Raw genomic sequence first — 26876 nt, forward strand, 5'->3', positions numbered from 1 at the left:
GTACATCTGTCCTGCGCCAAGAGGTACAAAGCTTGCAGGGACTCTTCTTTGTGGTGCTTGGTCTCTGCAGGAGGGCAGCGGCATCCCTGGAGCTGGGATGGCGCTTTTCCATTCACCCCAATGTTGTGTCAGCCCCGAGAAGCATTTCTAAAGGAGCTGAGCACTACAGGATGGCTACTCCTCGGCTCAGGAAAGCCAGGGGCTGCCCATGCTAAAAGTTGGTTTAGTTTTTTTCCTTCTTGAGATTGTTTCAAAATTTTCCTCCAAGCTTATTGCACAAAAACCTTTGAAAATGAAGTAAAACCCCTGTGCAAATCAAAGGAAACCTCACCACAGAATGCAAATGCCTAAAAATGCCGGTTCAGCAACGCACACAGGACGTGGTGTAATGTCTTTGGTACCAATCTGCCAATTTATTTCACATTAAAACCACCACCACCAGAGACCCTACTGTTATTAAGAACTGGATGCAAACGTATGTTCAGAGTGTTTTAATAACAAAGCATTCCAAGGCAAGTTAACACAGAGCACAGGGTATGACTTCGGTTCCTGTCGGCCATGGCACTCTCACCCTGTGCACACTCATGGCAGTTCAAACAAAGCAGAAAATAATAATATATATATATATATTTCCCCCTTTTCAAGGCATGTTGCAGAGAGTCCCCACAAGTTCATGCTGCTTGACCATGCCTTTCAACGTAGAGCACCAATCTCCCCCAAATCTTTTGTAGCATCCTCAATAACTTAACCCAATCTGCTGCCAGTATATCACAGAAACTAAATAGAAAACATACTTTACAGGGAAAAAAAATAAGGATGTATGCACAATAAACGTTGATACTTTAAGCAACCAGCCATACCAACATAATTTTTATATATATATATAAAAACCCCATTTCTGTCATCCAACTAACATCTAGTATAAAGATGGCTGCTTGGAGAAAAGGAAGCTGACTGGCATCCACCTGTGAACTGCTGTCACACAGCCACACGACTCAAGGCTTAGTAAGTTTTTTTGTCTTTTAAACAAAATACATATGGCTGACGTAAAAATATCTGTTTCTGAGCTAAAGAAAACTATATTTTTTTTATATTTTTCTTTTTTTTTTTTTTTTTTTTTTTTGCATAATATTTATATAGAATTCTTCTTTCTCCCCCCCTTCCCCCCTAACGTGGAAACTACAACAACAAAAATAGATCAACTCAGGAACAACCAGACCCTTGTGGCAACCTTCTGGGAGTGACTTTGAGAGCCTCCAAAGTTGGCTTTTTGTTGTTGGTTTAAGTCTTTGCAACAGGTCTGAGGTATTAAAAAAATATCAAAAGAAAGAAAATCGGTGCATTTCCCCCCAAAGTATTTAATAAATATTTCTGTGTAAGAACACCGTATTTTCACCTTTTTTTTTTTTTCTCAACTATTTAACATAGAAAAAAAAGTGATCTTTGAAGCAATGTCACCTTTAGTACAGCCCCAAACCCCACAACCACCCCTTTTGGCTCTCCTGTCGCCACTTGTGGGTAACACCCCCCTGCCCTGCCCAGGGTAGGTCTCAGCTCGTGTATGGAAGGTACAGGGAGGGCAGGTGGCTTGACATTGAATTTGCAATAGAGATGGGCAGTGGTGGCAATTTCTTCTTGCTGTTGGCAGTGTAGAGCCCAGCCTTCACCCCCTTTGCCAGCACGGAGGCAGGACACCTGGGAGAAGGACCTTTCCTCAGGGCAGGAATGGGGTGAGCTCATCCTTCCCTCCTCCCACCCCAAGGAAGGGACGAGTCAGTGCTGGGCTGGCAACAAAACAAAGACACTTGGTTTGTGTTGGTGGTTAAGGAACACTTATTTCTTGGCAAAGTACTGGGCCCTCGCGTGGCAGGTGGTGCTGCAGGCAGTGCTTGGAGAAGGCACGGGAGATTCTGCTGTGCGTTCAGAAAGGAAAGGAAAGAAGAAACCAGCCAGCCCACCCTCTCGCTCAAAGCTTCCAGGGATGGAGGCTAGGCAAACACAATGATGTTGTACAGCCAGTTACAGCCATGTTCTCCATCTTCCAACCAAGCCAAGCAGGACGAAGGAGAGAAGGCAGTGGAGCTTCCTCCAGCCCTGCCTGCCTGGGGCCAGTAATCAGGGGTGCACCAGCAAGGGGAAGAAACTAAGCCTAAGTAAAGCAAACTGCTGCCTCCTGCTCAGTCCCATGGCTTCACAAGAGGGTCAAGTTCAGAGGACACTGGGGGCCTCTGGTCCACTAAAACAGGACTCCTACCAAATGGTTACAAGAGACCAAGGTGAGGCAGGATGCAGGGTGAAGAGATGACCTTCAAGAAAGTAGGAAGCGAGGCAAAGCCTCCATGCAGCACCTTCGCTGGAAGACCTGCAGCCAACCAACCAACCTGCCACCTCAGGCAAATCAAGGGTCCTGCCATGGGTGCTAGAGCCTCCTCCCCTTCCACTGGCTAAAGACTGAACCTGACTTACCCCTTCCACAATCGAGAGGTTGACCCACTGGAGGGTCAATAACCTGATGCTTGTTTTCCACTCAGCCTGCTAACGCTTGGGCAGCAATGCGCAGAGCTGGTGGGCATGGCTGGAGCATCCTCTGAGGTTCCTCAGCAGGTAACCGGAGCTTGTACTCCAAGGCAAAAGGATTATTTAACCCAACAGTACAGACATGCCAGAAGGGAAAGAAGTCCCTTTGCTTTTGCTGGCAGGAGCTGTTCAACCTTTGCAAGGTTCTCCCCTTCACAGCTCTTCAAAAGCAGAAGAGATGAATCTCTTAAGACACCCCAGGAAGGAGCCCTTCTCACAATCATAGGCTTTTTCTTCACCATCCTTCCACTGCCAGTTCACCTCCACCTTGCTTTGTAGAGAAACCAGAAGCTTTTACATCCAGCAAGGTTACATCCAAGTCACCTTCATTCCTTCTCTACCAATGACTGCTTTGGAAACAGAGAGAAGTGTGTGCGCACACACGTGGAGGAGGAACTGCAAAGGCTAGGTACCATTTTCAAGGTGGAAGACTGGTGTATACATCCCTGTATCTGTCAAACCTGTGAGTAAACACCTTCCCCTGGCTGGGTTGGTTTTTCATTTATTTGTCATTTCTCCCCCACTTCCCACTGTGGAGTTCTTGGGGGCAAATCCCACAAGCAAAGAACAAACCCCAGCATTAGAAGAAAACCCTAAAAACCACAAGTGGAGGAAAAAAAAACCCTAAAAGAAAAAGAAGAAATAAAACTCAAAGTCACAAATGCTCCCAGCCCTGAGGCTGAGCACGTGCGTGTTAAGACTACAACAACTTGAACTTCCTTTGAACATGCATTTTGCAACGTGAACCCCCCCCCCCAACAACAGACACATGGAGCCCAACTCTCAGAGAGGAAATAACCTGGCTGCTTCACTTGGGCGAGTACCACTGAAAATGAGGGATGGAGATGCACGAGTTTGGCTTCGCCTCTCTCCCAACACCCAGCATCGTGGTACTCTGGTTCCCACTGCTGAATAATGGTAAACCCCCCCCCCGCCAAAAAAAAAACAAAACAAAACAAAAAAAACCAAATCAAAACAAAAACCCCCAAAATGAAACACCAAAATGATATACGTATGAGCAGTTTGACACGAAGTGACCGCAGTGTGTGATCAGTTACTGGTGCCGGTGTCACACAGGGCGAAGGGCGAAGGTGGAGGAGGAGAGGGGGCTCAAAGTTCTAAGGTCAAACTGATGTCTCCAAGCTGTGTAAGGGGCTTTCGGGCTCCGGGACGGTGAGCTCAGCTTGATCGCTGTCCACTGCATTGTTATTTCTGTTGAGGGGTGTAGATCCACCCAGGATACCCCCACCTCGCTTTTTGAGTCCGTCAGTCTCGGGGTCGTCCTCAGCGCCTTCAAGGAATGGTGTTCGAGGCTCGTCTTCCTCCAGGATGAACTCTGGGTGAGTCATGAAGTTATGGATGGAGCTTCTGGATTCGGGTTTCTCGAGGCCTTCGTACAAGGAGCTACGGAACGCATTCACCACTTTGATCTGCCGGAGGCGAGGAGCGTGGGGGATAAACAGAAGAGGGGTTAGTACCTGCTATGAGGGGCCAGAGCTCCCAGGAGAAGGGCAAAATAACTCATAAAGACACAAGAAAACAAAAAGCACAACAACAACAACAAGAACCACTACTGAGCAGACAGCTAAGTCGAAATGAAACATCTATGGTGAACTAGGAGGGCCAACATGGATCAGACTCAGGCACTAGGTGTGTGATGGGGAATCAACCGACTATGGGGCGACTTCAGAAGCTGCAAGAAAAGACACAAAACAACTCAAACCCCCACAACCAACCCCCAGATCACTTCCAATGAACAGAAGCCAAAATGCATTAGTTGTCATTATGGGTGCGCACGCGTATCTGTGTGTACAAACGAGGACAAGTGGAACTACGACTCAAAAAAGAGGTGGGTTAGACAAACAGCAAAAAAACTACTGTGGGAGCCGTGTGTGTGTGTTCTAGTTTGGGTTTAGACCTATAGAAAGGAATGGGCTTTAAAAAGGTGTCACAAACTTTTCAAGCCCATGTGAAGCAGCAGGTCCAAGTGGATGCCATGAGCACTAAAACTGGACCCAGCTAAACATGCAAGAAGGAAGCCAGATCTGTGCGAGTTTGCCCACACGGCTGCCACCTGGATCCTGGGCTGGAGCTCTGGATCCTTCCCTACATGCTGAAGAAGACCCAGCAGTTCCAAAGGCAGTTGTTCTTTTGGATGCTCTGCATGAAAAACAATCTCAAACTCTGCTAGAAAGCCTGGCCACACATCCACAGGCTGCCAGCCCTGCCACAAGCCAAACTCAGTGTGTTCCAGCAGATCCAGAGCCTGGTTTGAACAACTGGGGTATGGCTCTGCTACCTCCCTAGCACTGGGAGAGGTCTGGAAACAAGCAAGTGGTGGATTCACTGATCCCTCCATTTCCTCTGGAAACCCAGCCTTGAGGCCTGCAGCTCTCACCCTCCCTTGCAGCCAAGTCACAGTTTGGATGGATGGGTGACAAGCATCAGACCCAGTGAACAAAGGGGCAGGAGGTGGCAGCACCGTGGGGCTGCAGCAGAACTCTCTGCCCCAGTGCAGCCACTGGCATGCATGAGACAATGACTTGTGCATCCCAAGTGCAGCAGAGCTCCAGCTGTCCTGGGTGAACTGGGGCTATAATCACTCCAAAAGATGTCAGAAGGCATCAACTGCAGGAGAGTGATGCAGTATGTGGGGTTCTGAAGCAGAGCTAACAAACTGAGCAGCTCAGGGTCTCCCCAAGGGAACTGGGACATCTCCTGCCTTTCTAGAGGAGGAAGCTACTGACAACAGTGTCAGCAAGCACAAAGCATCCTGCACAAGCTGTCTTCTGTCTTATGACAGCAAGAGAAGTCTTTACTCTGTTAAGCAGAGTTCATCTGGGACCAGGAGATCTGCTCCACTTCTCCTCTGGGAAGGAAATGCCTCCAGAACACTGTGAGACTTTGTTCAGCATCAGTGGGCACAGCAGGGACATTGCTAACACCTCCCCGTAGCAGTGCCAGTCATCCTGCTCCATCTCCTGCCCCGTGGAAGCAGCAGGAGCTACCTTAATCTGCTCTCAACACTCAAGGAACCCAGTCCCCACCATTTTCCCTGCATGGCATCCCTGGGGACTGAAGCTGGGGCACAAAAAGGAGGCGATCACACATCCCACAAAAGGGGGGCTCCTCCACAGCATCCCTAAGCTACACCATGAGAACCTCCCCATCACCCAGACACTGCCCAAGGAGTGCAGAGCTGCTGGAGGGAGCCTGATTCAGATATCCCCGTGCAAGCTGATGAGGCAAATAAAGACGTGTGTTCAGCCACTTCTTTGTGAATGGGCTGCAGATTTGGTGGGTGAACAGAGATGACACCCTTCTTCCTGGTGAGATGAGTTTAAGTGTCCACCTCGGTCTGGTACATGGGTAGGATAGGAGGGAAGTCACCAATGAGCACAGCCAGCGAGAGCGTCCTGGAGATCTTTGGTATCAGCACAAACAGCATTCACAAAACCAGACCAGAGAGGTAACCCAAAGAAGAGTCTCACGCCTTGATCCCTGGAGGTTTTACCTGGGAGATGCTCCAGGGCTCCCCTCTCGGGAGGGCTGAATCCATTCTCCATCTGGCTCAGAGATGGTGCTGCCCTACCTGGGGCAGCAACGTGGCACCCCCAGGCACAGGGCTCAGCACATCCCAGCTGGAAACAAACACACCAGCTCTGCACACACCAATAGAGCTGCACACGCACACGTGAGCTGGATGACAGGCACTCATGAGGAGATGAGTGTGGGCCAGGTACCCCCCGGGATGCTGGAGCACCAGCTGGCCTGCAAAAATGAAGGTTTATGTAGCTGGGAACAGAGATCCAGAGCTGTGTTTGCTGCACTAACCCCCACAGTCAGTCCTGGACAAATTCAGTGTTTAGTGCGAATGCACAGCACAAAGGAGGCCACCAAGCAGGCCACCTTCTACCAAGAGCCTGTCACATCATCCACACCTTAACAACAGCAACTGCAAGCACTGATAAAAGCCCCTGCCTCTACAATGCAGTTTGCAAACCCAACTGAACCAACCACAATCAAGAGAGCCCAAGTGAACTGGGCAGCCTGGTACAAGCTTAGAGGAAGGAGTAGCTTCACAGAAGCCCTTCCTACCCCACTGCCTCAAGCACTGGTGAGTCCAGACCCCATCTACCACATCCCTGCCTTCAATAAACTTTATCACTGATCACAAGAAACATCACTGCTCTACCAATAAACTTAAGCCACAGCTTTCCTCAAGCTTTTCTTACTTTGATTTAACCATCTCTGTCAGCAACTGCTGGGAAATTAATTCAGCTGTTCCCTTGTCAAAGGAACCCAACAGTAAGGAACTGCCTTCTGAAAGAGAAAAACCAAAGCCGAAATCCTCCCCACCGAGCCAAAATCCCACCTCCCTCTTTTCCACCCACAACCTGCACAACCTCCTTCCTTCTCATTTCACACCAGCACTGCAGCACCACAACGTGCTGGGCAAACCCCACTGCTCACATGGAGATGGGAATGACATCTTCTGTGGGAAGCCAGCAGCAGCTCCGCCACTGACCCTGACTTGCTTTGCCCAGCTCCTTCAAAGCAGGGCAAAACCCCCATGGGAGACCAGCTCAGCCCTGCAAACCATCTCCTGAGGGTCATTCCTGAGATTCCTTCTCCTCCAGCACTCCGGAGGGGCACATCCCTCAGAAGGGCAGTGGAAGGCAGAGGGACACTGTTAATCTGTAGGGAGGGAAGTGGAGCTTTGAGAGAGAGGAGAGGGAAGCAGCAGAAGGAAACAGAAGTCTAGGCAGGAAACAGAGGGAGGACTTAGCAACCTGGGTTAGCTTCTCGTCAAGCTGTTTGCTGCCTGGAAAGGCACAAGCTATCCAAGTTATCTAGCCCCTCGCTGCAAATCAGGGAGAACATTCATCCACAGGCTGCAAAAAACCCGTGGTGTGGTCTCACCCACCCAAGCCCACTACCCTGAGACCCCTCTAAGTGGGTCTTCCCATTAGGAAGTCTTGGTGGTGCACGGATGCAGTCAGGAACAGAAGGCAGCTGCGCTGCTTCAGAAACACTGGGGTTAAACAGAATCAACTTCAAGCATCAGCATCAGCTAAATAGAGAGAAAACAAAATGATCAGGAATTCTCTCTTCTCTCCCACAGTGCACAAACAGTGGAGACTGAAAGCTATTCCAAAAGTCACCAAGGGTCTTTCTTCCGTAAGAGGAGAACACAGAAAATGACTGTGCAATAAAAAAAAGCCAATTATCCAGGAAAGAAACACTACCTACGGCCAGCCTGGCACAGCCCTGCAGAGAGAATCCACGCTCATGTGCTCACAAGCCCGTATATACAGATCCCAATGAACACGGAGAGCGGCACTGCACCAGAGAGGGCTTTCCTTTGGACTGGAAGCCCACAGCTAGATCCAGGGTCCAGCTTTCCCACTGGTGTTCAGCAGGGCCACATTTTCCATCTCCGTTTGCATGCAGAGAGTCGTGTGTGTCTGCTCTGCACACACTGGTTCGCAGTGTGTGCAGAACAAGCTGGGCACCAGTGGAGCCCGGTGCTGTCCCCGCCGAGCTCCAGGGCTCGCTCAGCCCCATCTCACACAGCATGCAAGCTCACAGGCAGGATGGGGATGCTGCTTGCTTACAAAGCCAGCTCTGAAACAGCAAGTTGAGCTGCAAGGCAGCTCTGATGCATCACCATGGGCTGGCTGAGCCACGGTAACCGGCTGCTCTCCCAGTCGAGGAGCAAACAGCCCTTCTCACGGCCATGCAAGAGGCAGGGAGCACACAGGCAGCCCCTTACCATGGCTCAGCCCATCCCAGTAGCACACCAACTGCTGTGGGAAGGTCCGAGCAGCCACTCTGCCTCCAAACAGCTTGGGTAAAGCAACGTCTCTGCCCACCCCTGCCCTCCTGGGGCATCTCAGGGCTGGGCAGAGCCGCGTGGGAAGGCAATGACACCTTTTGGGTGCAGTGTGCCCTTTTCACAGCAATGCTTTTTAGTTGCTCATGAACACAAAGGTTCTCTGAACTAGAACCACCAATTTTGGCACCCCGCAGGAGGGTGGACTCAAGCATCAGTCCTGCAAAGGAGGAGAAGAGGTAAAACTGGAGGAAGCAACAAGGGATGGGGTGGGGGGAAAGGACCAGGGTTAAAGATGCAACTGCATAAAAACTATTCCTTTTTCAAAATGCTCTCCCGCCCCATCCTTCATTTGGGAAATGAGTGTGAGCCAAGGTTTAGAGGGAGAGAGAACAGGCTGGGTTAGGTTGGTGCAGGTGCTCTCTGTGGTTATTAGAAGTCATGCATTGTAATAGACTATCACTCACTGCCCGCAGGAGGAGATGCAGCAGCAGCAGCAACAGCAGAAGTGGTGGGAGTGGAATTGACGGAGGAAAGAGCTACATGGGTTGGGCTAGAAACATTTTTTACATCGTGGTGCTGGCTCACGATGGAAGGCTGTCTCCTGAGGGCTCCCTGCAAAGAGGAGGCGCCGGTCTGGAATGTGTAAACTACGTCCATCTGCAAAGAACCAGAGAGTGAGATAGCGTCGCCCGGGCCAGAGACAGGGAGAGGGGATGGGGATGGAAGGGAGCAGGGAGGTTGGACAGACACACAGGGACAGGAAGGAAGAAGGAGGATGGAGAGGTGGGGAGGAGGGAGCCCCCCACCCCGCACTCCCATAAACCCACACCGGGTTTGTGGCTGGCATTTCTGGGAGCAGAGGAGAGGTCCCAGGCTCACAGGGACAGGGTTTATCCCACCACCAAGAAGGAGACTGTGGTGGGAGGGAGCGACAGAGGAAACACCTTGGGTTATCCCGACAATCTGCAGGAGGAGCAGAGAAAGAGAGCGGGGGGGCAGAGGTGCGAGCTGGCAGCCGGTGGTCCAGAACACTGCACTGGGAAAGGGTTTCTGGGCCCTCAGCCCCATGGGATGCACATGGGGGGCTGAATCCTGGGACACACGATGCTCCATGGCAGCCGGCCATGCTGGGAGACATTCCAGCCTCTCCCCCAGGCTCACGCTCTGCATGGGACTCACAGGGATGCAGCAAGGAAGCACCCTCAGTGGATGAGCCACAGTTGCTCTGTCACTGTGCACCGAGGCCAGAAGAACCGAGCAGGTACCACTGTGGCTTCCAACCCCATCCTGACCAGAGCACAGCCTCGGCTGCACAGCTCCTTAGGGAGCGACACCTCCTCCAGCCCCACACGCTCACCCTGGAGGTGTTTTACACACTGCTTCACTCCTCCAGGCTGATCCCCCTCCACAGAGGGACCTCCCTTCCTGAGCGCACAGGAGTCCTGCAGGGAAGAGCCTTGTGCTCTCCTTCAACACGCACCGAGTCAGGACAGAAGCCCCAGGATGCTCGGGTTGACCTGCTCACTGCTCTGCTCCATGGCAGAGGAAGAAGCTGCTAAAGAGGCTCCAGGACGTGCCAGCATCCAGGAACATTCTTCATGTTGCAAGAGCTCATTTCAGCCGAGGTCCCTCACTGCTGCAGGGAAATACCTGTGAGGCTCAGCCTCAGCAGCACACGTGGCCATTGGTACTGCGGCTGTTCATATGCAACTGGACCCTTCCAAAGCAGCCCAGTGCTCCCAGCACATCTCTTATGTGAACGAGCCACACAGAGCTGTCAGCTCAGCCCCATGCACTGCCCTGGGCTGCAGAAAAGCCCATCTGCCCCTCACCATGGGCAGGGAATCAAGGCTCTCCCTCACCATGAAAGCATCAAGGCAAGAGCTCACAGAGAAGCAAGGTTAACACAGCACAAAACAGCTGCTGTGCTCGCTCCATGTCTGGGCCACTTTGGTGACCGCTGTCTATTGGAGGGGCAGAGGAGGATGAACAGAAGGTTCACAGCAGCCCTGCGTGCCAGGGGACATGGGGGACCTACAGCTTTCCTCCACGGGGCAGCTCTGCCCCGGCATCAAGGAAAGACAAGAGACAGTGATTCACTGCAGGGAGCTCTCCCTGCCCAGCAGCATTCCAGGGTTTAAAAAACACCCTTTCAGGAAAAACTGAGTCAGGGAGAAGGAGCTGATGTAGGAAACCACATTAACAGATTGATTCTCCTCCCTTTCTGTGCTGTGGGGCCAAGAGCTCCAGGCCAGGACACTGCAGACTGGCAGGGAGGGGTGGCAAGAGCCCTTGGGCCAAAGAGCTCTCAGGAAGGACAGCAGAGGAGTGAGACCAGCAAGGGTCTCACGCAGGCAGATTCCTCTTGGGCACATTCCCCTCTGGGAGCAGCATCCCCACAGTGACCAGGAGCAGCTTCAGTGCTGACAACTCCAAGAGCCCTGGAGGCTCCGTGCCCTGACGCCACAGCTTCCGAGCACCCTCCAGTGCTGCGTGAGGTGCCCATCAGCGGCACATCCAGCCTCAGGCTGCGGGACACTGTGTTCCACATGGGAACAGGCTTGTGCCTCCCCTAGCTCAAACCCAGGCTTGTCCTGGCTCCCCAACCAGAAAGGCACAGGTGGTGGGAGAAGTCTAGCCCAGGAGGTGATGGCATCCTCTGAGCAGCAGCCTCTTTCCAGGCAGAGCCCCTGGAGAGAAAGAGGAAGAAAGAAAGAGAGAGAAGGAAGAGCCCCCCCCCCCATCCCCACTGCCCCACAGTACCTGTGTCTGTATCCTATTGAGACCCCTGAACCACAGGATCTGCCCACGCCGCAGCTCCATCTCAGCGTGGTCGATCTCATCCACATCTTCAGGCAGCTCCTCCTCTGGGATCTCTTCCTTGGTGATGCCATGCCCAGCTTCCTTCAGGAACTTCAGGTGGCTGGTTGGGACAGTGCAGATGAGCTGGGGAGAGGCAGGGAGAGAGCAGCTCCTTAGCTTGCAGGCTGGGGCAGCATGGAGCCCACCACCAAAGGCAAGCAACAAACTGCCAGGACTCAGCTGAGACACCCAGATACCACTGCTTGGAAGCAGGGTGGGAACAAGGAGCAGATGAACAACCTCCCCTCCTCACTGCTGAGATGGAGCTGGGATGGAGCATCCCCCCCTTGCAAAGCTGCCTTGAATAAACACCAGGGAGGACGAGGAGGGGAAGGCAGGCTGGGCTGCAAGCACATGGTGTGTTCTTCAGACTGGCTCTTACCTGGCCCCAGAGGAGCTCTCCCACTCCGATAAAAATACACCAGAACCACTGGCTGAGGGTGAGCCCGGAGCAGCTGAACGGCTTCCCTCCAAACTCCACAATGAGGATCTACAGCACAGGAGAGAACAAGTCACACGCTGCAGAGCTGCAGGGGCTGCACAGCGCAACCATGGGACCACAAGGTCCCCTAAAGGCCACACATCTCTTCCCCGCTCCCAGGGATCACAAGAGGAGCCAAGGACCCCAAACAGGCCAAGGGGTGACGGGTTTAAACTGAAACAGGGAAGTTCAGGTTGGAGATAAGGAATTTCTTTACTGTGAGGGTGCTGAGGTGCTGGCACAGGGTGCCCGAAGAAGTGGTCAATGCTCCATTCCTGGCAGTGTTCAAGGCCAGGTTGGACAGAGCCTTGGGCAACACGTGTGAGCCATCCCTGCCAATGGCAGGGGGTTGGAACTGGATGAACTTTGAAACCATTCACTGATCTATGACCTATGCTATTAACTTCACAGGACACCAGAGACACGCTGACCGGCCCTGGCACCTCCCAACACACTCCAGACCCCAATAACCAGGCTTTGTGTCACCAAGAAGCTGCTGGAGCAGAATAAAAGGGACAGAACAGCGCTGAGGGCAGTGACTGCAGCAGACACCGGTACTCCTGTGGCACGGTCCCCTCCCAGCCCCACCATTCATTCCCAAAGCTTCACCTGAGCTGCAAACGTGCCAAGCACCACGGAGCAGAAGATGGGGTTGCGGTAGATGGCCTCGAAGACGTTCCTCTCGCCGTGGATCTTGCGGGCGTTGATCTCGTTGAACAACTGCATCATGACAAAGGTGTTGAAGACGATGGTGTAGTGCTCGGTGGGCGGGGAGTGCAGCGGGGCATTGCGGCCACTGTCGATGTCAAAAAACCTCTCCCCTAAGCAGACAAGTGGGATTGGGGAGGGGATGGAGAGGGACAGGGAAGAGAGAAGGTGAGATCCTGGCTCCTCACTTCTGCTTCGCACTGCGGGAGGTGGAATTAGGATCCCGGGCTCTTGCTGGCGATCCCTTGACTCAGCTCGAGTCCCCCTGTGCTAATTCCAATGAATGCTTAAAGATCTTGAAAAGCTGCTTCCCTGCCTCTAGAACTAAAAACCCTCTTCTTTATTACCCTCCCACTTCCCATCTGTTATTATTAAGCCTTCCAGTACCTAAAGGGGCTACAAAAAAGCTCAAGAGGAGGTTTAGACAAGGGCGTGTAGAGACAGGCTAAGGGGAATGGCTTTAACTTGCCAGAGGGGAGATTGAGATGAGCTCTTAGGCAGAAGCTCTTCCCTGTGAGGGTGCCCAGAGAAGCTGTGGCTGCCCCATCCCTGGCAGTGTCGGACACAGGGGCTTGGAGCAAGGAAGGTGTCCCTGCCCGTGGCAGGGGGTTGGAATCAGATGATCTTAAGGTCTCTTCAACCCAAACCATTCCATGGTTCTATGATTAAATAAGCTCTGTCCTGGCCAACACAAGTTCACCGACTGACAACGGAGAACAACGGGCGCAGGGCTGGGACTTCTGCTCCTTTCTCACCATCATCCTGTTTGTTGGGGTCTCAAAGCTCACCTGCAAAAAGCAGCGTGAAGATGATGGCGAGCTGGTACACGGCATGCCCCAAGATGTTCTTCATCATGGTGCGGGAGATGAGGGGCTTGTTGCGGCCATAGGGCTTGCGCAGCAGCAGGGACTCAGATGGGGGCTCTGTGGCCAGGGCTAAGGAAGCGAAGGTGTCCATGATCAGGTTCACCCACAGCATCTGGACAGCCTTCAGGGGCGAGTCCTGCAGAGAGAATGGGGGGAAGACCACATCACACCACCAAAGCCACCTTCTTCTCCCTCTTTGTGTCACAGGAGCCTCCAACACTCCTCCCACCAAGCCCAGCACCCCCTTACCTGCGTGATGCAGGCCCCCGTGAAGGCCACAATGACGGCCACCACGTTCACAGTCAGCTGGAACTGCAAGAACTTGGAGATGCTGTCGTAGACATTGCGGCCCCACATCACCGCCTTGACGATGCTGGTGAAGTTGTCATCCGTCAGGATGATGTCCGAAGCCTCCTTCGCCACGTCCGTGCCTGCGATGCCCTTGAGGAGCAGGGAGAAAGCAACAGGGTGAGTCATGGAGCAAGCTCCATGCTTGGCATCCACCTGGCTCTGCTTCTTCCCAAGAGAGAAATCCACCGGAGCCAGAGGAGCCGGAGCCCATCCTGTGTTTGACAGCGAGTTCTACCACAGCACCCCGGGGTGCAGAGGCTCTGAAGCAGTGAAGCCTTCAAGAAGGGGGGCTCTGGGTCAGTGCTGCTTTGCAGCCCCACATTGGCCACATCTGTTCTGCGGGAGCTGAGCTCGCTGCTTTTCTCACCACTGGCACACAGAGGCGCTCGCTTTGCAGTGATTGAAGGCACTGAGGTTCATAAAGAGCCGGTTCTGTCTCAGGCAGGGACACCCAGGCTGCTGCTGTAGGATGTGAGCTACAGATGCAGCTGGACAGAGCTGTCCCATGTCCTCTCTGCTCCCCACCCTCTGGAGGTCCAGCACTTGGCCCCCAGCAAAGCCCAGTGCCTGGCCCCATGGCAGGGCTGCTCCTGCACATGAGGAGCCTGGGTGAAGAACTGCAGGGATGAACCATGTCATGGTGACTCACTGGGTGAGTTACTGACCCCACAGCTCAGCCAACAGGGCCAGGCAGGCCCCTGCCAGTGCCAGGGCGCCTTTAGCTTGATGTGGTCCCTGCAGCTGGGACAGAGGAGCCCAGCCATAAGGCAGCATCCCACTGATTGCTTCTCATCAATCTTTTGCTATGAATTTAATAAGAATTAAACCAAACCTCCAAACCAAGTTTCACTAATCCAGAAATATGAGAATAACCAAGTGTGCCATTAGTTCTGCACCCAAAGAGAGTGGGAAACCCACTGCCCATCCGTACCATAGCAAACCCAACATCAGCTTTCTTCAGAGCTGGGCCATCGTTGGTCCCGTCCCCCGTCACAGCCACCACCTGCCTCTGGTCACCAATGGTGCTGTCGATGATACCTGGAATAGAGACAAGCAGTTGAGAGGAAAATAAGCCCCAACAGCAGGGTCCAGGCTGCAAAAGCCCCCGTGCAGAGCAGGATGAGACCCTGGGAGGCAGCAGCTCACCTTTCACCAGCGTGTGCTTATCTGTTGGGGAGGAGCGCGCCAGCACACGCAGCTTGGGCCAGATCTTGTCCAACTGCTCCTGTTCCACCTACAGGACAAAGCATGTGTGAGAAAGGGCAGGAGCCCCCCTGGAACCTTCTGCCCCACTTGCAGCACTGTGTGCAGTTCTGGTGTCCTCATGTAAGGACATGGAGCTGTTGGAGCGAGTCCAGAGGAGGCCACGAGGATGGATCTCGGAGCAGCTTCCAGTGTCTGAAGGGGGCTACAAGGATGCTGCAGAGGGACTCTTCATCAGGGACTGGAGTGACAGGACAAGGGGTGATGGGTTCAAACTGAAACAGGGGAGGTTCAGGTTGGAGATAAGGAAGAAATTCTTCCCTGTGAGAGTGCTGAGGCACTGGCACAAGGTGCTCAGAGAAGAGGTAAATGCTCCATCCCTGGCAGTGTTCAAGACCAGGCTGGACAGGGCTTGGCTGACACGGCCTAGTGTGAGGTGTCCCTGCCCATGGCAGGGAGGCTGGAACTGGGTGATCTTAAGGTCCTTTCCAGCCCAAACCATTCTACGACGCTACAACAAGACAGAGCCTCCACCTCCAAGCACCCAGACAGTGCAGCTGCACTGGGTACAGATCCCAGCAAGCAGAGGGACCCGCTGCATTTATCCAAAGATAAGAGGAAAACCAACCCCTCCTGCAGAGCAGGCCCCGGGGTTGCTCTCCCACCTCTCCCTTCTCATTGCGGATGAGGCGGTTGAACTCCTTCCCCTCCAGGCACAAGAAGTCCTCCCCTGGCAGCAGGATGCCACACTTGGTGGCAATGGCACGGGCGGTGTTGATGTTGTCCCCAGTCACCATTCGGACAGTGATGCCGGCACGCTGGCACTTCAGGATGGCATCTGGCACCTGGGGGATAAGGACAGATGGGTCTGGATGCTCAGGGTATCCTGGGAAACAGGCAGCTCCTCTCCCATCCTCCCTGAAAGGATGTGGAAAGGGCCCTGGTAGGGTCAGGAACCTGCATCCACTCAGAGCTCAGTGCCCACACTGGGGACAAGATGCTGAACCAACAAATCCCCCTCCAGCACCAGCACAAGCGTCAAGGGAAGGCCAGCAGGGACCGGAGAAGATGCCTGCCCTGCTCCCAGCCTCATGTGCATGTCCAGAGCAGCTCCTCCAGCACAGACAACACGAGAACTTCCAGCCCCAAGCGGAAGACAACCTCGCTGCCTCCCACCATGATGCTGTGGTGCTGGGCGCCAGGGCTTGGCCAGGCAATCCATCAGAACGGGGGCACTTGAGCCACCCCGCTCCAGCAGCACTAATGGGTTTAGCCATTACAGAGCGGTGGGGGAAGAGGATATTAGTGCGAAATTAGCAAATTGAATCAGTGGCCTCCAGAGCCGGTGCAGACGGGGCATCTGTAATGCAATTCCCAGCCCCAGATACTTGAACATCTAATCAGGAAAGATGCAAGCAAGGCGGGAGCATGGGGGCAAGCTCCAAAATGTAATCAGGAGGCAGGTATTGGAGGGCTTATTGCATTAGCCCAGCTGCCTGCCCTGGCAGAGGCAGAGCTGTGAGGGAGGAACCAGCTGCATCAGCCCTGTCCTCCTCCAAAATCCTCATCATCCCTGCATGGTGCCTCTCTGAACCTTTCAACTGATGTAGAACCCTAATGCACAGACCCCTGTTGGCATCTGGGGGGGAAAGAGTGGGCAGAAACACCCTGGCACCAGGTCATTCTGTGCAGGTAGGAGAGAGAAATGCCTGCAGGATGGAGCTGGTAGCGTGGGGTACTTCAGAGACGGATGCAGAGGAGTCCGGGCAGAGGTGGGTTCGGTACCTCTGGCCGCACAGGGTCCTCTATCCCCACCACAGCAATGCAGGTGAGGTCAGACAGGATCTCGCTCTCGCTGTCCCAATCCGGCTCGGCGTCGGCAGGGAAGTCCCGGAACGCCAGGCAGATGGTGCGCAGCCCGTGGCAGGCCATGGGCTCAATCACCTTCTTCACCATCTCATCCCGGTCCTTCACCTTGAACACCCGGGGGTCACCGTTCTTGTCCAGGATCTTGGTGCACCTAACGCAGGAGCGGGATGGAGGGTGAGGGAGGAGCACATGCTGCCAGCATCTGCCTCCCTTGGTCACCCAGGTTCCCCATCCCTTTACCAAAGTCACCCTAAAAGGGTTAAACACATCGCACAGCAGCACCTCCCTGCTCCAGAACTGGGCACCCTTCACCCTGCAGCCCCCCCCGACAGCTCCATGGTGCATCTCAGCCCAAAGCCCACGGGATGGGGAGAGGACCAGTGTGCTGAAGGAGGATGGTTACTTGCGGAGGATGATCTCGGAGGCTCCTTTGCTGTACATGCGGAAGCCACCGTTGCTGTTCTTCAGGACCGTGCTCATGGACTTGCGCACTGAGTTGAAGGTGTAGACCTTGTAGAGCTTCTCCTCTGGCACCTCATTCCGCACAGCCTGGTAATCCTGCTTCAGGTCCAGCACGAAACCCAGCAGGGCACACTCGGTCTTGTTCCCCACTTGCCGGGGTAGCCCCCCTTCCTTCTCGGGTGGCTGGAGGGGAGAAAGGAAAGGAAACGCAATGCCAAACCTGGATACAGCAGGATGGGAGCTGCAGGTGGGAAGACCAGCACACAAGGCTGTGGTTCTCCAGCTCACCAGGATCTTGGACGTGTAAGCTGAGTTGATGGAGACACCGTTGACGATGAGGTCCAGGATCTTGGGCAGGATGGCTTCGGGATCAGGAATCTGGCGGTAGTGGGTATCGCCCACATAAGCCTGCACCACCGTCATGCGGTTCATGGTTAGCGTGCCCGTCTTGTCCGAGCAGATGGCGGTGGCATTGCCCATGGTCTCACACGCATCCAAGTGCCTCACCAGGTTGTTGTCCTTCATCATTTTCTGCAACAGGCACCACAACCAGGCGAGTCAGAGCCCAAAGCCTCAAATTCCCTCATCCTACCCATGGCAACCGCATTGCACTGTGGTCTCACCTTCACAGAGTAGGCCAAGGAGATGGTGACTGCCAACGGGAGCCCTTCAGGCACAGCCACCACCAACACGGTGACACCGATGATGAAGAACTTGACAAAGTACTGGATGTAAATCGGGGTGCACTCTGCCAGCCAGGGCCGCCGCTGCACCCCAAACGTGTCGATCACAAAATACAGCACCAAGATGATGACCGTGATGGCTGACATGATCAGCCCTGGGGGAAGAAGAAGCAGAGCAGGAGGTGAGGGAATGCTGGGGGCAAGGGGACAGCAAGGGGACAGCTCATGGAGGGCCACTTACCTGCCTTCCCAATCTGTACTGCCAAGCGTGTGAGCTTCCCTTGCAGCACAGACTTCTCTTTCTTAGGCACCTTCACCTTCTTCTTCTCCTTCTCCTCGTTTTCCACCCCTTCCTGGCTCTTCAGGGGCTGGATCTCTAAGGCCACACCATCCTGAGTTTTAGCTACAGCCCAGGGTAAAACAAGACACCACGTGTGAATAGGAGAGAGACCAGGAAAACCTCTGGGACACCACTGAGAAAGATGGTGGTGAGAGAGAGAAAACCCAGAACAAGAACCATTCCCGATGACACACGCATCCGAGCACATGGAAACCTCCTGTCCCGGGGCCCTACCTCTTCCCTATGGGGCAGTTTTCTGTTATCTACCCCAGCCCTATGGATAAAGGATCCTCAGAGCTGACAGTGGCACCGGTCACACCTCTAAGGCAGCACTGCAAGGAGCCCTCTGGCCAGGGTCTGGGCTGGAAGCAGGTCTCTTCTAGCCTCCCCTATGGCTGCTTTGCACCCTGCAGCAGATGCGGAGCCTTTTGGGCTGACCCCAGAGAGCCTCCAGTGTCCCAGTCTCCTGATGAGCATCATCCCCAGTCCCTCCCAGTGCCACCTGTGCAGCGCCCTGTGGGCAGCTCAGCAGCAATCACCTGCCAGGGGAGTGACAGAGGGGGTGAGATGGAGGGGGATGGTTAGCCATTGGGATGGAGATTGAAGAGGAGGGAGCCAGCTCCTTGCACCCCAGCCCTGAGCCATCCATCACGTCTTTAGGACCCGGGACAGCCGGGCTTTCAGTGGCTACCATGGCCTAACCCAGCGGAAGGCCTGCACCAGGAGACCCAGCTCAGCTGGAAGTTTTAGAGAGGGATGGGAAGAGGGTGGGAACCCCCCCCAGAAGCTGCCTGCAGGCCCCCCAGGACCTGTCCCCTCCTGGCTGCTGCTGCTGGAGACACCCCAGTAGCTCCCAGCAGCTCCACATCGGACACCTCCACGGTTACAACAGACCCGACACGGACAGAACAAGCACCCGGACACAGTCTGACGGGAAGGAGGGAAACTCAAACTGCTGAGAGGAGAGAGAAAGAAAGAGAGAGGTGGAGAGAGAGGTGCAGGGATGGGCTTCCTCCACAGCCTGCAAAGAACAGTGTGAGAAACACTGGCGAGGAGACGCTCACGGAGTCGAGGCCATGGGAGGAGAGGGTACAACCGTCACGTTGGCCAGGCCCCATGGGCCATCACCCCACAAACAGCAGCAGGGGACCCACGTCTCTCCCCAGACACAAGCCCTGCAAAGGGACAGCCTCCGAGGGGCACTGTCAGGCTCATGTCAACATGGATAATAAAGGGATGCTCTGTCGGTGGTCCAGGCTGCTGGAAGAGCCCTGTCCTTCCTGCACAAGAGCTTTGCCCTATGTACGGCAGCGTGGCCATGGGGAAAGGCAGCCAAGCCCCATCCCAGCTACACACAGCCCTATGGTGGGTACCAGAGGGCACCGTGCTGGGGCCACCGGCCACGGGACCACTGCACCCTCTCCCAGGACAACGAGGCGAGAGTCCCGCCGGAGCAGCAAAGAGCACAGACTGATGAGAAGAAAGAAGGAAGGAAGGAGGAATGCTCAGTAGTTAGTGTGGTGCTGGTTCAAAGGATGGAGAGGCTGGTTACCTTTGTTGCGGTTTTCGGGGGCTCCGCTTTTTTTACCTGTTCAAAGAGAGAAAGGGTGGAGGGCTCAGCACATGGACCCACGGTCATCATCCGGCTGCTGGGACAGCCCAGGGCCAGCCCTGCTCCGAGGGGACGCACACGCTCCGGTGGGATCCATACACAGGGCTCAGCTCTCTGCTGGCACCACACTCGGTCCATAGCTCACAGCACCGGCGAGGCTCCGGAGCTCCCTTAAGCAAGCGCCCCATCCCTAGGGGCTTCAGGCTTCCCCACCTGCAAAGCACCTCTTGCAACCCTCATCAGTGCTTCCATGGGTGCCAGGGGTGTCTCAGACCTTCGGGGAGAAGGAACCACACAGCAGAGCTTGTTCTCTACGCAGCACGTGCCAGGCACTGTGCTCCCTACCTCCCGTTGCTGTGGGTGCAAGCGGATCCACACAGGAGGCACAGACTTGTCCCCTGCCATGGACAGCACTGCATCCCTAGTGAGGGGCTTTGCCCCCCACATCTGTGATGGTCCCCCCGTGTGCCTCTATACAACACGGGGCTGCTGCAGTTGAAGCAAGCCTGGAGTGACAAGGGGTTCACGCACCTTCTCCCCATCATCCCTTAGCACCATGAAGGGGACAAGCTGGTGAAGCCGCTGCCCCACTTCACTCCCCAGTCGAGGGCTGCAAGGCACAGAGCTGCTTTGCTGTGGGGCTGAGCAACAGAGCTCAAAGGCTGGGAAAGCACCGAGCCTGAGCGCCTCTGTTCCCACACCAGCACCATTCCCACATCTCATCCCTTACTCCCATCTCCAAGCTGGCAGCTAAACCCCAAGAGCTCCTCAGCTCCCAGTGCCAGCCATGGGAGGCAGCTGCCCGGCCTGGGCGAGCAGAGCTGCAGGAACCCAGCACAGACACAGCCTGGAGCGGATCCGGCTGCCAGGAGAGGCTCAGGATGCTTCCCCCCACCTGGCATCACATCCTGGGAAGGGCTCCCTGGTGCTGCCGCCAGCAGCTCCCTCCTGCCAGCTCCCTGCACCTCACGGCTGCTCCCAATGAGCACAGTGACAAGGGGGAGAGCAGGAGCTTCCCGAGCCTGGCTTGTGCCGATGCTGGCTTTAAAGCTGGCACAGAGCAGGGGAAGAAGCAGCGAGATGTGAGCACCAAGGCATCAAGTCCCAGCACAACAAGGAGCACCTCAGCCTGCCGGGCTGCTCCCCAACCCTCCTTCCCCTCTTGCCTCCATCACCAGGGAGCTCAGGGATGCCAGCAGAGATCATCTCAAGGTTCTGGATGGGTTTCTATCACCCTATGGACAACCAGGACTCACCTTCCCACCAAGGCTGTGCAAAGAGCACCGTGGGGCATCGCTATCGGCCACTGCTGCCTCTGAGCACTGACCCCCCCACATCCCACAGCTCCAGGCTGCGGCTGCTGGAGAAGAGGCAGTTGGAGCCGTGTCCGAAGGAGCCGAGAGCCGAGGTCTGGGTGCTTGGAGGCTTTCCTCAGGGAGCAGGGAGGGATCCCCCTGCACCTCCAGAGCTCACCGTACCTGCCCGGGCCATGGGCACTAACACGCACCCCACAGAGGTGAGGGCAGCCTGACACACAGCAGTGGCTGCTTCCCAGCAAAGGGAGAAAGGCAAAAGGAGGGAAAAGGCAGGTTCAATGGATCTCCTTACCTTTCTTCACCTTCTTCTCCTCATCTCCTTCTCCTGCACCCAGAAGGGTGAAGATGATTCCTGTCTGGGAGTTGATACCCACAGCAGTCACCACCATCCTGCCAGAGCCCTCCATCACATGGGTACCTGGCACAGAAGGGAGGCCGCGGTGAGACAGGACACCAGCACCACATCCCATCTCCTCCCCAACCCAGCACAAGCCCCTCGCAGTTCCTCACCTGAGAGCAGCATGGGGTCTTTTTCCAGGGATTTCTTGACTTGGTCTGACTCCCCGGTCAGGGAGCTCTCATCTATTTTCAGGTCATTGCCCTGGATCAGGATCCCATCCGCTGGCAAGAGATCACCTAGGACAGGAGCAGAGAGGGGGTCAGCGCAGCTCACCCTGCCCACCCCGGTGGAGGAAGGATGCTCTGTGTATCAGCAAAGGACTCAGAATTCAGTCTCAGACCAAATCTAGGGAAGGGAGAAGCAGCAGATGGGCATTCTAAGACAGATGGCTATTATAAGATGATATCCAATAGGTCCAAAATCTTCCCTGCTGTAGGAAAGCATTTGTTGGGAGGACTTCTGCTCAATCAGTGCTCCTCCCGTCTGGTTTGACTGAGTCAGCAGCCCAGAGCCTCCTGATACATCCAAACTGCTACACATTACACCAGCCAAGGAAGGCAAAAGGGAAAAGCTCTGTGTGAAAACGAAGACTGTGTTGGACCAATCTCCTTCCTGCCAGGAGCTGCATGGGATGAGCATTCCCCTTGGTAAACAAGGAGCAGGACCTAGTTTAGCCCAAGGGCTACATCTCTTTCCTAAGGAATGGTTCACCAACAAGGACAGGAATCCTTTTTGAGTCCAACAGGTCACTACAGCAACCCAACGTTGTGTGCAGAGCCTGGCGGAGCTCCAGCAAGGTGAGCAGAGCTCCATCACCTCCCCAGGAGCATCTCCCATTGCTCCTGGCCATGGGATGCTGCAGAATAGAACCGGAGGAGCCACCGCTTCCCCTCAAGGCAAAAGGGCTGCCAAAGCAGAGAGGAGGAAGCCCCAGGCTCCGAAGCAGAGGGGCAGCCCCCGTGCATCCCCACTCACCGTACTTGATCTGCGCGATGTCTCCCACCACGATCTCTGCCACCGGGATCTGGATCACCTGCCCCTTGCGAATGACCGTGAACTTCTGCTCCTGCTCAATGCGGCTCTGGAGGCCCCGGAACTGCTTCTCCTTGCTCCAGTCATTGAAAGCGGTCACCAGCACCACGATGATCACTGAGAACAGGATCGCTGCCCCCTCGATCCAGCCGGCCTGCGACTCGCCCTCGTCCTCCACACCACCCGCAGACTGGCCACACACTGCAGGCGGAGGAGAAACCCTGTTTGTACCCGCTCCCCACGGAGTAACACATGAATAGAGACAATTACTCCAACCTGAGCTGCTCCAAGGGCTTCCCCTGCTCTCAACAGAGGGGTTTCACATCCCTGGAGGCATTTGATTCCTTTTAGTTTTCTCCTCTTCTTTCTACTTCTCACTTTTGGCAGAGGTTGGGCTGAAAGAGCCAGGACAACCGGCTTCTATTCCCAGTTGGAGCACCCAGGCCTCCCTCTGCTCCCTGACCCTTGAGTGAGTCACCATCTCCTTGCACCTCCGGATCCCTGCTCCTGCTCGGCTCCTCCAGCACTGGGAAGGAGAAACTTATCCAACACCATTGCCCAACCACATGTGGGATGTCGCAGTTGGAGCTACCAGGGGACAGTCAGTGTTGTCCTCCATGTCCAAAGCAAAAGGGAAGCCCCATGGACTTGGAAAGCCACTGGACCAGATGGGCTCTTGCTCTTTGAGCATCTTTTGGGAGAGCAGCAAGGAATAGCCCCAAGCTGTGCCATGGTGCCAGCTGTGCCCAGACACATCCATCAGTGCAGGTGCCTGGATGGGACCATGCCAAGGATCCCAAGGATGTGAAGGGTGAGCAGCAGTAGCTCCCAGCTCCATCTGCACTACAGTGACCCACACGGTGGCCTCCCGAAGACAGCATCCATCCCAAAGCCCTGCTCCTGCACGGGAGCCGAAGCAGATCCCCCACCAGTCCCATCACCACCACAGGGGACTCACGTTCGTTGTCACCACCCGGCGGGTGGTAGAAGGACAGCCCCAAGGAGACTATGGCTGCGATTTCCAAGATGATGAGTGTGACATCCTGGAGCGCTTCCCACACTAACTGCAGGAACGTCTTGGCTTTTTTGGGAGGAATGAAGTTCTGCCCGAAGACCTGCCGCCTCTTCTCCAGGTCAGTTGGGTTCCCAGACAAGCCTGGAGAGGGGAGAGATGGAGATGGGAACAAACCCCCCCTGCCGGCAAGGAGCAGCTCCCTGCCTGCACAGAGGGGATGCAGAGCTCGGCTCCTGTCCCTCCATGGGGCAGGGAGCACGCAGGGACCGGTGCGGGCAGGATGAGCCGCCTCTCCCCGGTGCTGCAGCCGCACCAAGAGCCCCAGTGCCGGTTAACGCCAGCTGGCACTGCCAGGCTTGTTTACAGGCGGCATCAAATTAGCTGTAAATCTGGCACCGCGAGCGGCGTTCGGAGCCGCCGGAGCGACCTGATCCCTCTTCTCCTGCCAGCTCCGAGCAGCCACCGCTCCGGAGACCGGCCCGGCGCAGCGGGAGAGTCTCCGAGCTCAGCCGAGCCCCATGGGCATGGGAAAGGGGGGCAAAAGGGGGGCAAAAGGGGGGCAAAAGGGGGGCAAAAGGGGGGCAAAAGGGGGGCAAAAGGGGGGCAAAAGGGGGGCGCAGGAGCCTTCCCATCCCAGGGCATGGGCCAGCAATTGGAGACAGTTTGTCCTGGTCATCCCCTGCATTTAAAAGCCATTAAAAAGCCAATGGGGTTCCAGGTGAGAACAGCCCCCCCCCCTTGCCCAGCACCACCTTAACCAAGCCCTGCACCGAGCCCCCCCAGCTCTCTCCACCTTAAGATGGTCCATGGGGCTGCTGCCAGCTCCCGAGATGCACTGGGCAGGCGGCCGCAACACGGGCCCTGAATGCATCCCTGTGCCTGGAGCAGCCTGGCAGCAATGCCCTCCGGGGAGGACCAATTCCTCCTGCTTGGGACAGCTCTGCCATCCCATCCAGAAGGAAGCATCAGGATGAATCCCTTTCCCCTTCCATGCACCCCTCTCTCTGCTGCGACTACACCCCGGCTGCAGGGAGGGGATGCACTGGAGCAGCGCCCGGTCCCCACCCTGCAGTGACGAGGCAGCAGGATCCTGGGATCTCCCAGCCCCGATTCCCACCCATCCCAACGTCTGCAGCCGGATGGATGGAAAATGTGGCTAACTGCTGCGGGTTGACTCACACTGGGGCTGGGGAGGCACCGCGTGTGCCGGGCACACACGTGCTCCCGCACGAGGATGTGGGATGCTGCCACAGGGCATGGAAGGTTGCACACGTGGCTCCTTCCAAAGCCTATGTCCCACCCATGGGCATGACCCCAGAGCTCCCACACCCTCCTGGGGCAATTGGGGAGGTGCTGGGGCTTCCAATTCACCTATTGCAAAGAGCAGATGCCATGGGCACCATGGCTCCAGGTCGCCAGCAAATCCCTCCCAACTGGGGCCACTGCAGGGGCTGGGGGGACCCGGTGAGTGGGGAGGTGGATTGGAAGCTTTGGATGGAGGCCACAAGGGACAGCAGGAGAACATCTCCTGTATCATAGACCCTGCAGGCTGGGAAAGCTGCTTTTGGGTGGCAAAACCTTCACCCTTCACATCATGAACACTGGCACAGGGTGCCCAGGGAAGCTGTGGCTGCCCCATCCCTGGCAGTGTTCAAGGCCAGGTTGGACACAGGGGCTTGGAGCAAGCTGCTCCAGTGGAAGGGGTCCCTGCCCGTGGGACTGGATGAGCTTTAAGGTCCCTTCCAACCCAAACCATTCCATGGTTCTCTGATTCTATGACTTCCCAGGGGGAATTCACACGCAGATCCCACACTGCACACACCAGGATGTGGCTGGTGTTCCCCACATTCCGTATCTTCCTCTAAACCCCAGCTGGGGCATCCCGCCTGCACACACAACCCAAGCTCTCCAGAGCCCGTAGATCCCACTCCCTGTCTCCCTAGCGATGCATTGAGGCAGGGACATGCTCCAGCCTGCCCCTTCCGACCTGCGGGGGTTTCCCTGGGTGTCACACCATAGAGACACAGCTGGAGCCAAACACCTCGCTCCAATGGGATCAGACGGAGGTGACTCAGGCCTAAAAACCCCAGCTCATAGGAAATCACCTTTCTTTGCTCTCAGTGCTCAACAGGACGGCGTTTGGGACACACAGCAAAGCTCCAGAGGCAGGGATGCGCCAGGGGCACCACAGACAGCGACACCCATCAGTGCCTGGAAGCAGCGCCCGGATCCAGGAGCAGCCCTGCCACGGGGCCATGGCCGAGCCTTTTGGGTCCTCTCCCTTCCCTCCCCTCTCGTCCCACCCCCAAGGATCCCGCTCCCACTTTGGCAAGGCCAAGCACATTGTTTGGTGACCTGCACTTGGTATTTCCACCGGGACTCCCCCCCCTTCTCTAATGACATCCCGATATTGTCTCTCCTTCCCGGTCCCGCTCACAGCTGGGAAACACGCTAATCCCCAGCTTACAGCACTAAGAATAACACCGAGTTCTCAGCGCCAAGGCACAGCCACAGCCCCCAGCCCACACAGCGCCCCGGGGCCGCATCCTGTTCCCAAGCCCAGGTAAGCAGGGGCTCTCTCCCCCTCTTTTAATGCCAAGGAAGGGGTGCAGAGACACCCACAGCCACCCAGCGCCTGCCCCTGCTCACTGGTAAGGGATGATGAGCTCCACGCAGCCCTTCCTACCTTCACCCCCATCACACACAGCCCTCCATTAGCACTAAGTTATTACATAGGGGAACGGCTGGTACTGACCTGGGGGGCAGCAGCAGAGGGGAGCTCCCACACACCCCTCTTATGCCCCATCAGCTCCTCACCCCTGCCTGCATCCCACTTCCGCTCTATGCTCCCAGGGGATGCAGGGCTCCAGGCTATGCCTCAGGGGATCCCTAGGGAAGATGCTTCTCTTCTTTTACCTCCTTCTCTACCTTAAGTGATCATCCCGTTCAGATGCAGGGAGCCACCTCCCACAAGGCTTGGGATGGGACCACACTGTTTGAGCCACCAGCTCCATCCCAGAGGCACCCAAGCAAAGTGATCCCCTGGCATAGGGCAGCCACTTACCTTCAACCGGTGACGTCTTCAACCTCTTGCAGACATTCTGCACACTGCCATAGGAGTCATTGAGCCGGGCGACCGCCTCGGCGCTCCTCAGCTCCATGAGGTTCCTGAGCTCTACCATGGAGCAACCAAAGTCCCCCTCATGGTTGCCTTCAGCAACCGAGTTCCCGGGGTGGTGGTCGGCCACGTTGTTCGTCAT

At 55.6% G+C, this 26876-nt stretch overlaps 1 protein-coding gene across 3 annotated transcripts; it reads right to left on the bottom strand.

Annotated features, from left to right (window-relative positions):
• Nucleotides 1–2657: 2657 nt before the first annotated feature.
• On the bottom strand, nucleotides 2658–26876 carry ATP2B4 (ATPase plasma membrane Ca2+ transporting 4; the record flags this gene model as incomplete). Of its 3 annotated transcripts, none has more annotated exons than XM_080633048.1 (21): nucleotides 2658–4007; nucleotides 8984–9073; nucleotides 11180–11362; nucleotides 11661–11768; nucleotides 12369–12580; nucleotides 13256–13469; nucleotides 13583–13774; nucleotides 14616–14722; nucleotides 14831–14918; nucleotides 15553–15732; nucleotides 16673–16907; nucleotides 17160–17401; nucleotides 17507–17749; nucleotides 17842–18056; nucleotides 18143–18304; nucleotides 19794–19829; nucleotides 21462–21587; nucleotides 21680–21805; nucleotides 22545–22802; nucleotides 23560–23757; nucleotides 26681–26876. In XM_080633048.1, 21 exons carry the CDS (start codon nucleotides 26874–26876, stop codon nucleotides 3702–3704), a joined length of 3717 nt encoding a protein of 1238 aa, XP_080489174.1. The 3 variants fall into 3 exon arrangements, with proteins under 3 accessions (XP_080489174.1, XP_080489175.1, XP_080489176.1); XM_080633050.1 differs by having other exon boundaries at nucleotides 3982–4007; nucleotides 8881–9073; XM_080633049.1 differs by lacking the exon at nucleotides 8984–9073.

Source organism: Psittacula echo, assembly GCF_963264785.1.
Source record: "Psittacula echo genome assembly, chromosome: 22".
Taxonomy (NCBI): domain Eukaryota; kingdom Metazoa; phylum Chordata; class Aves; order Psittaciformes; family Psittacidae; genus Psittacula; species Psittacula echo.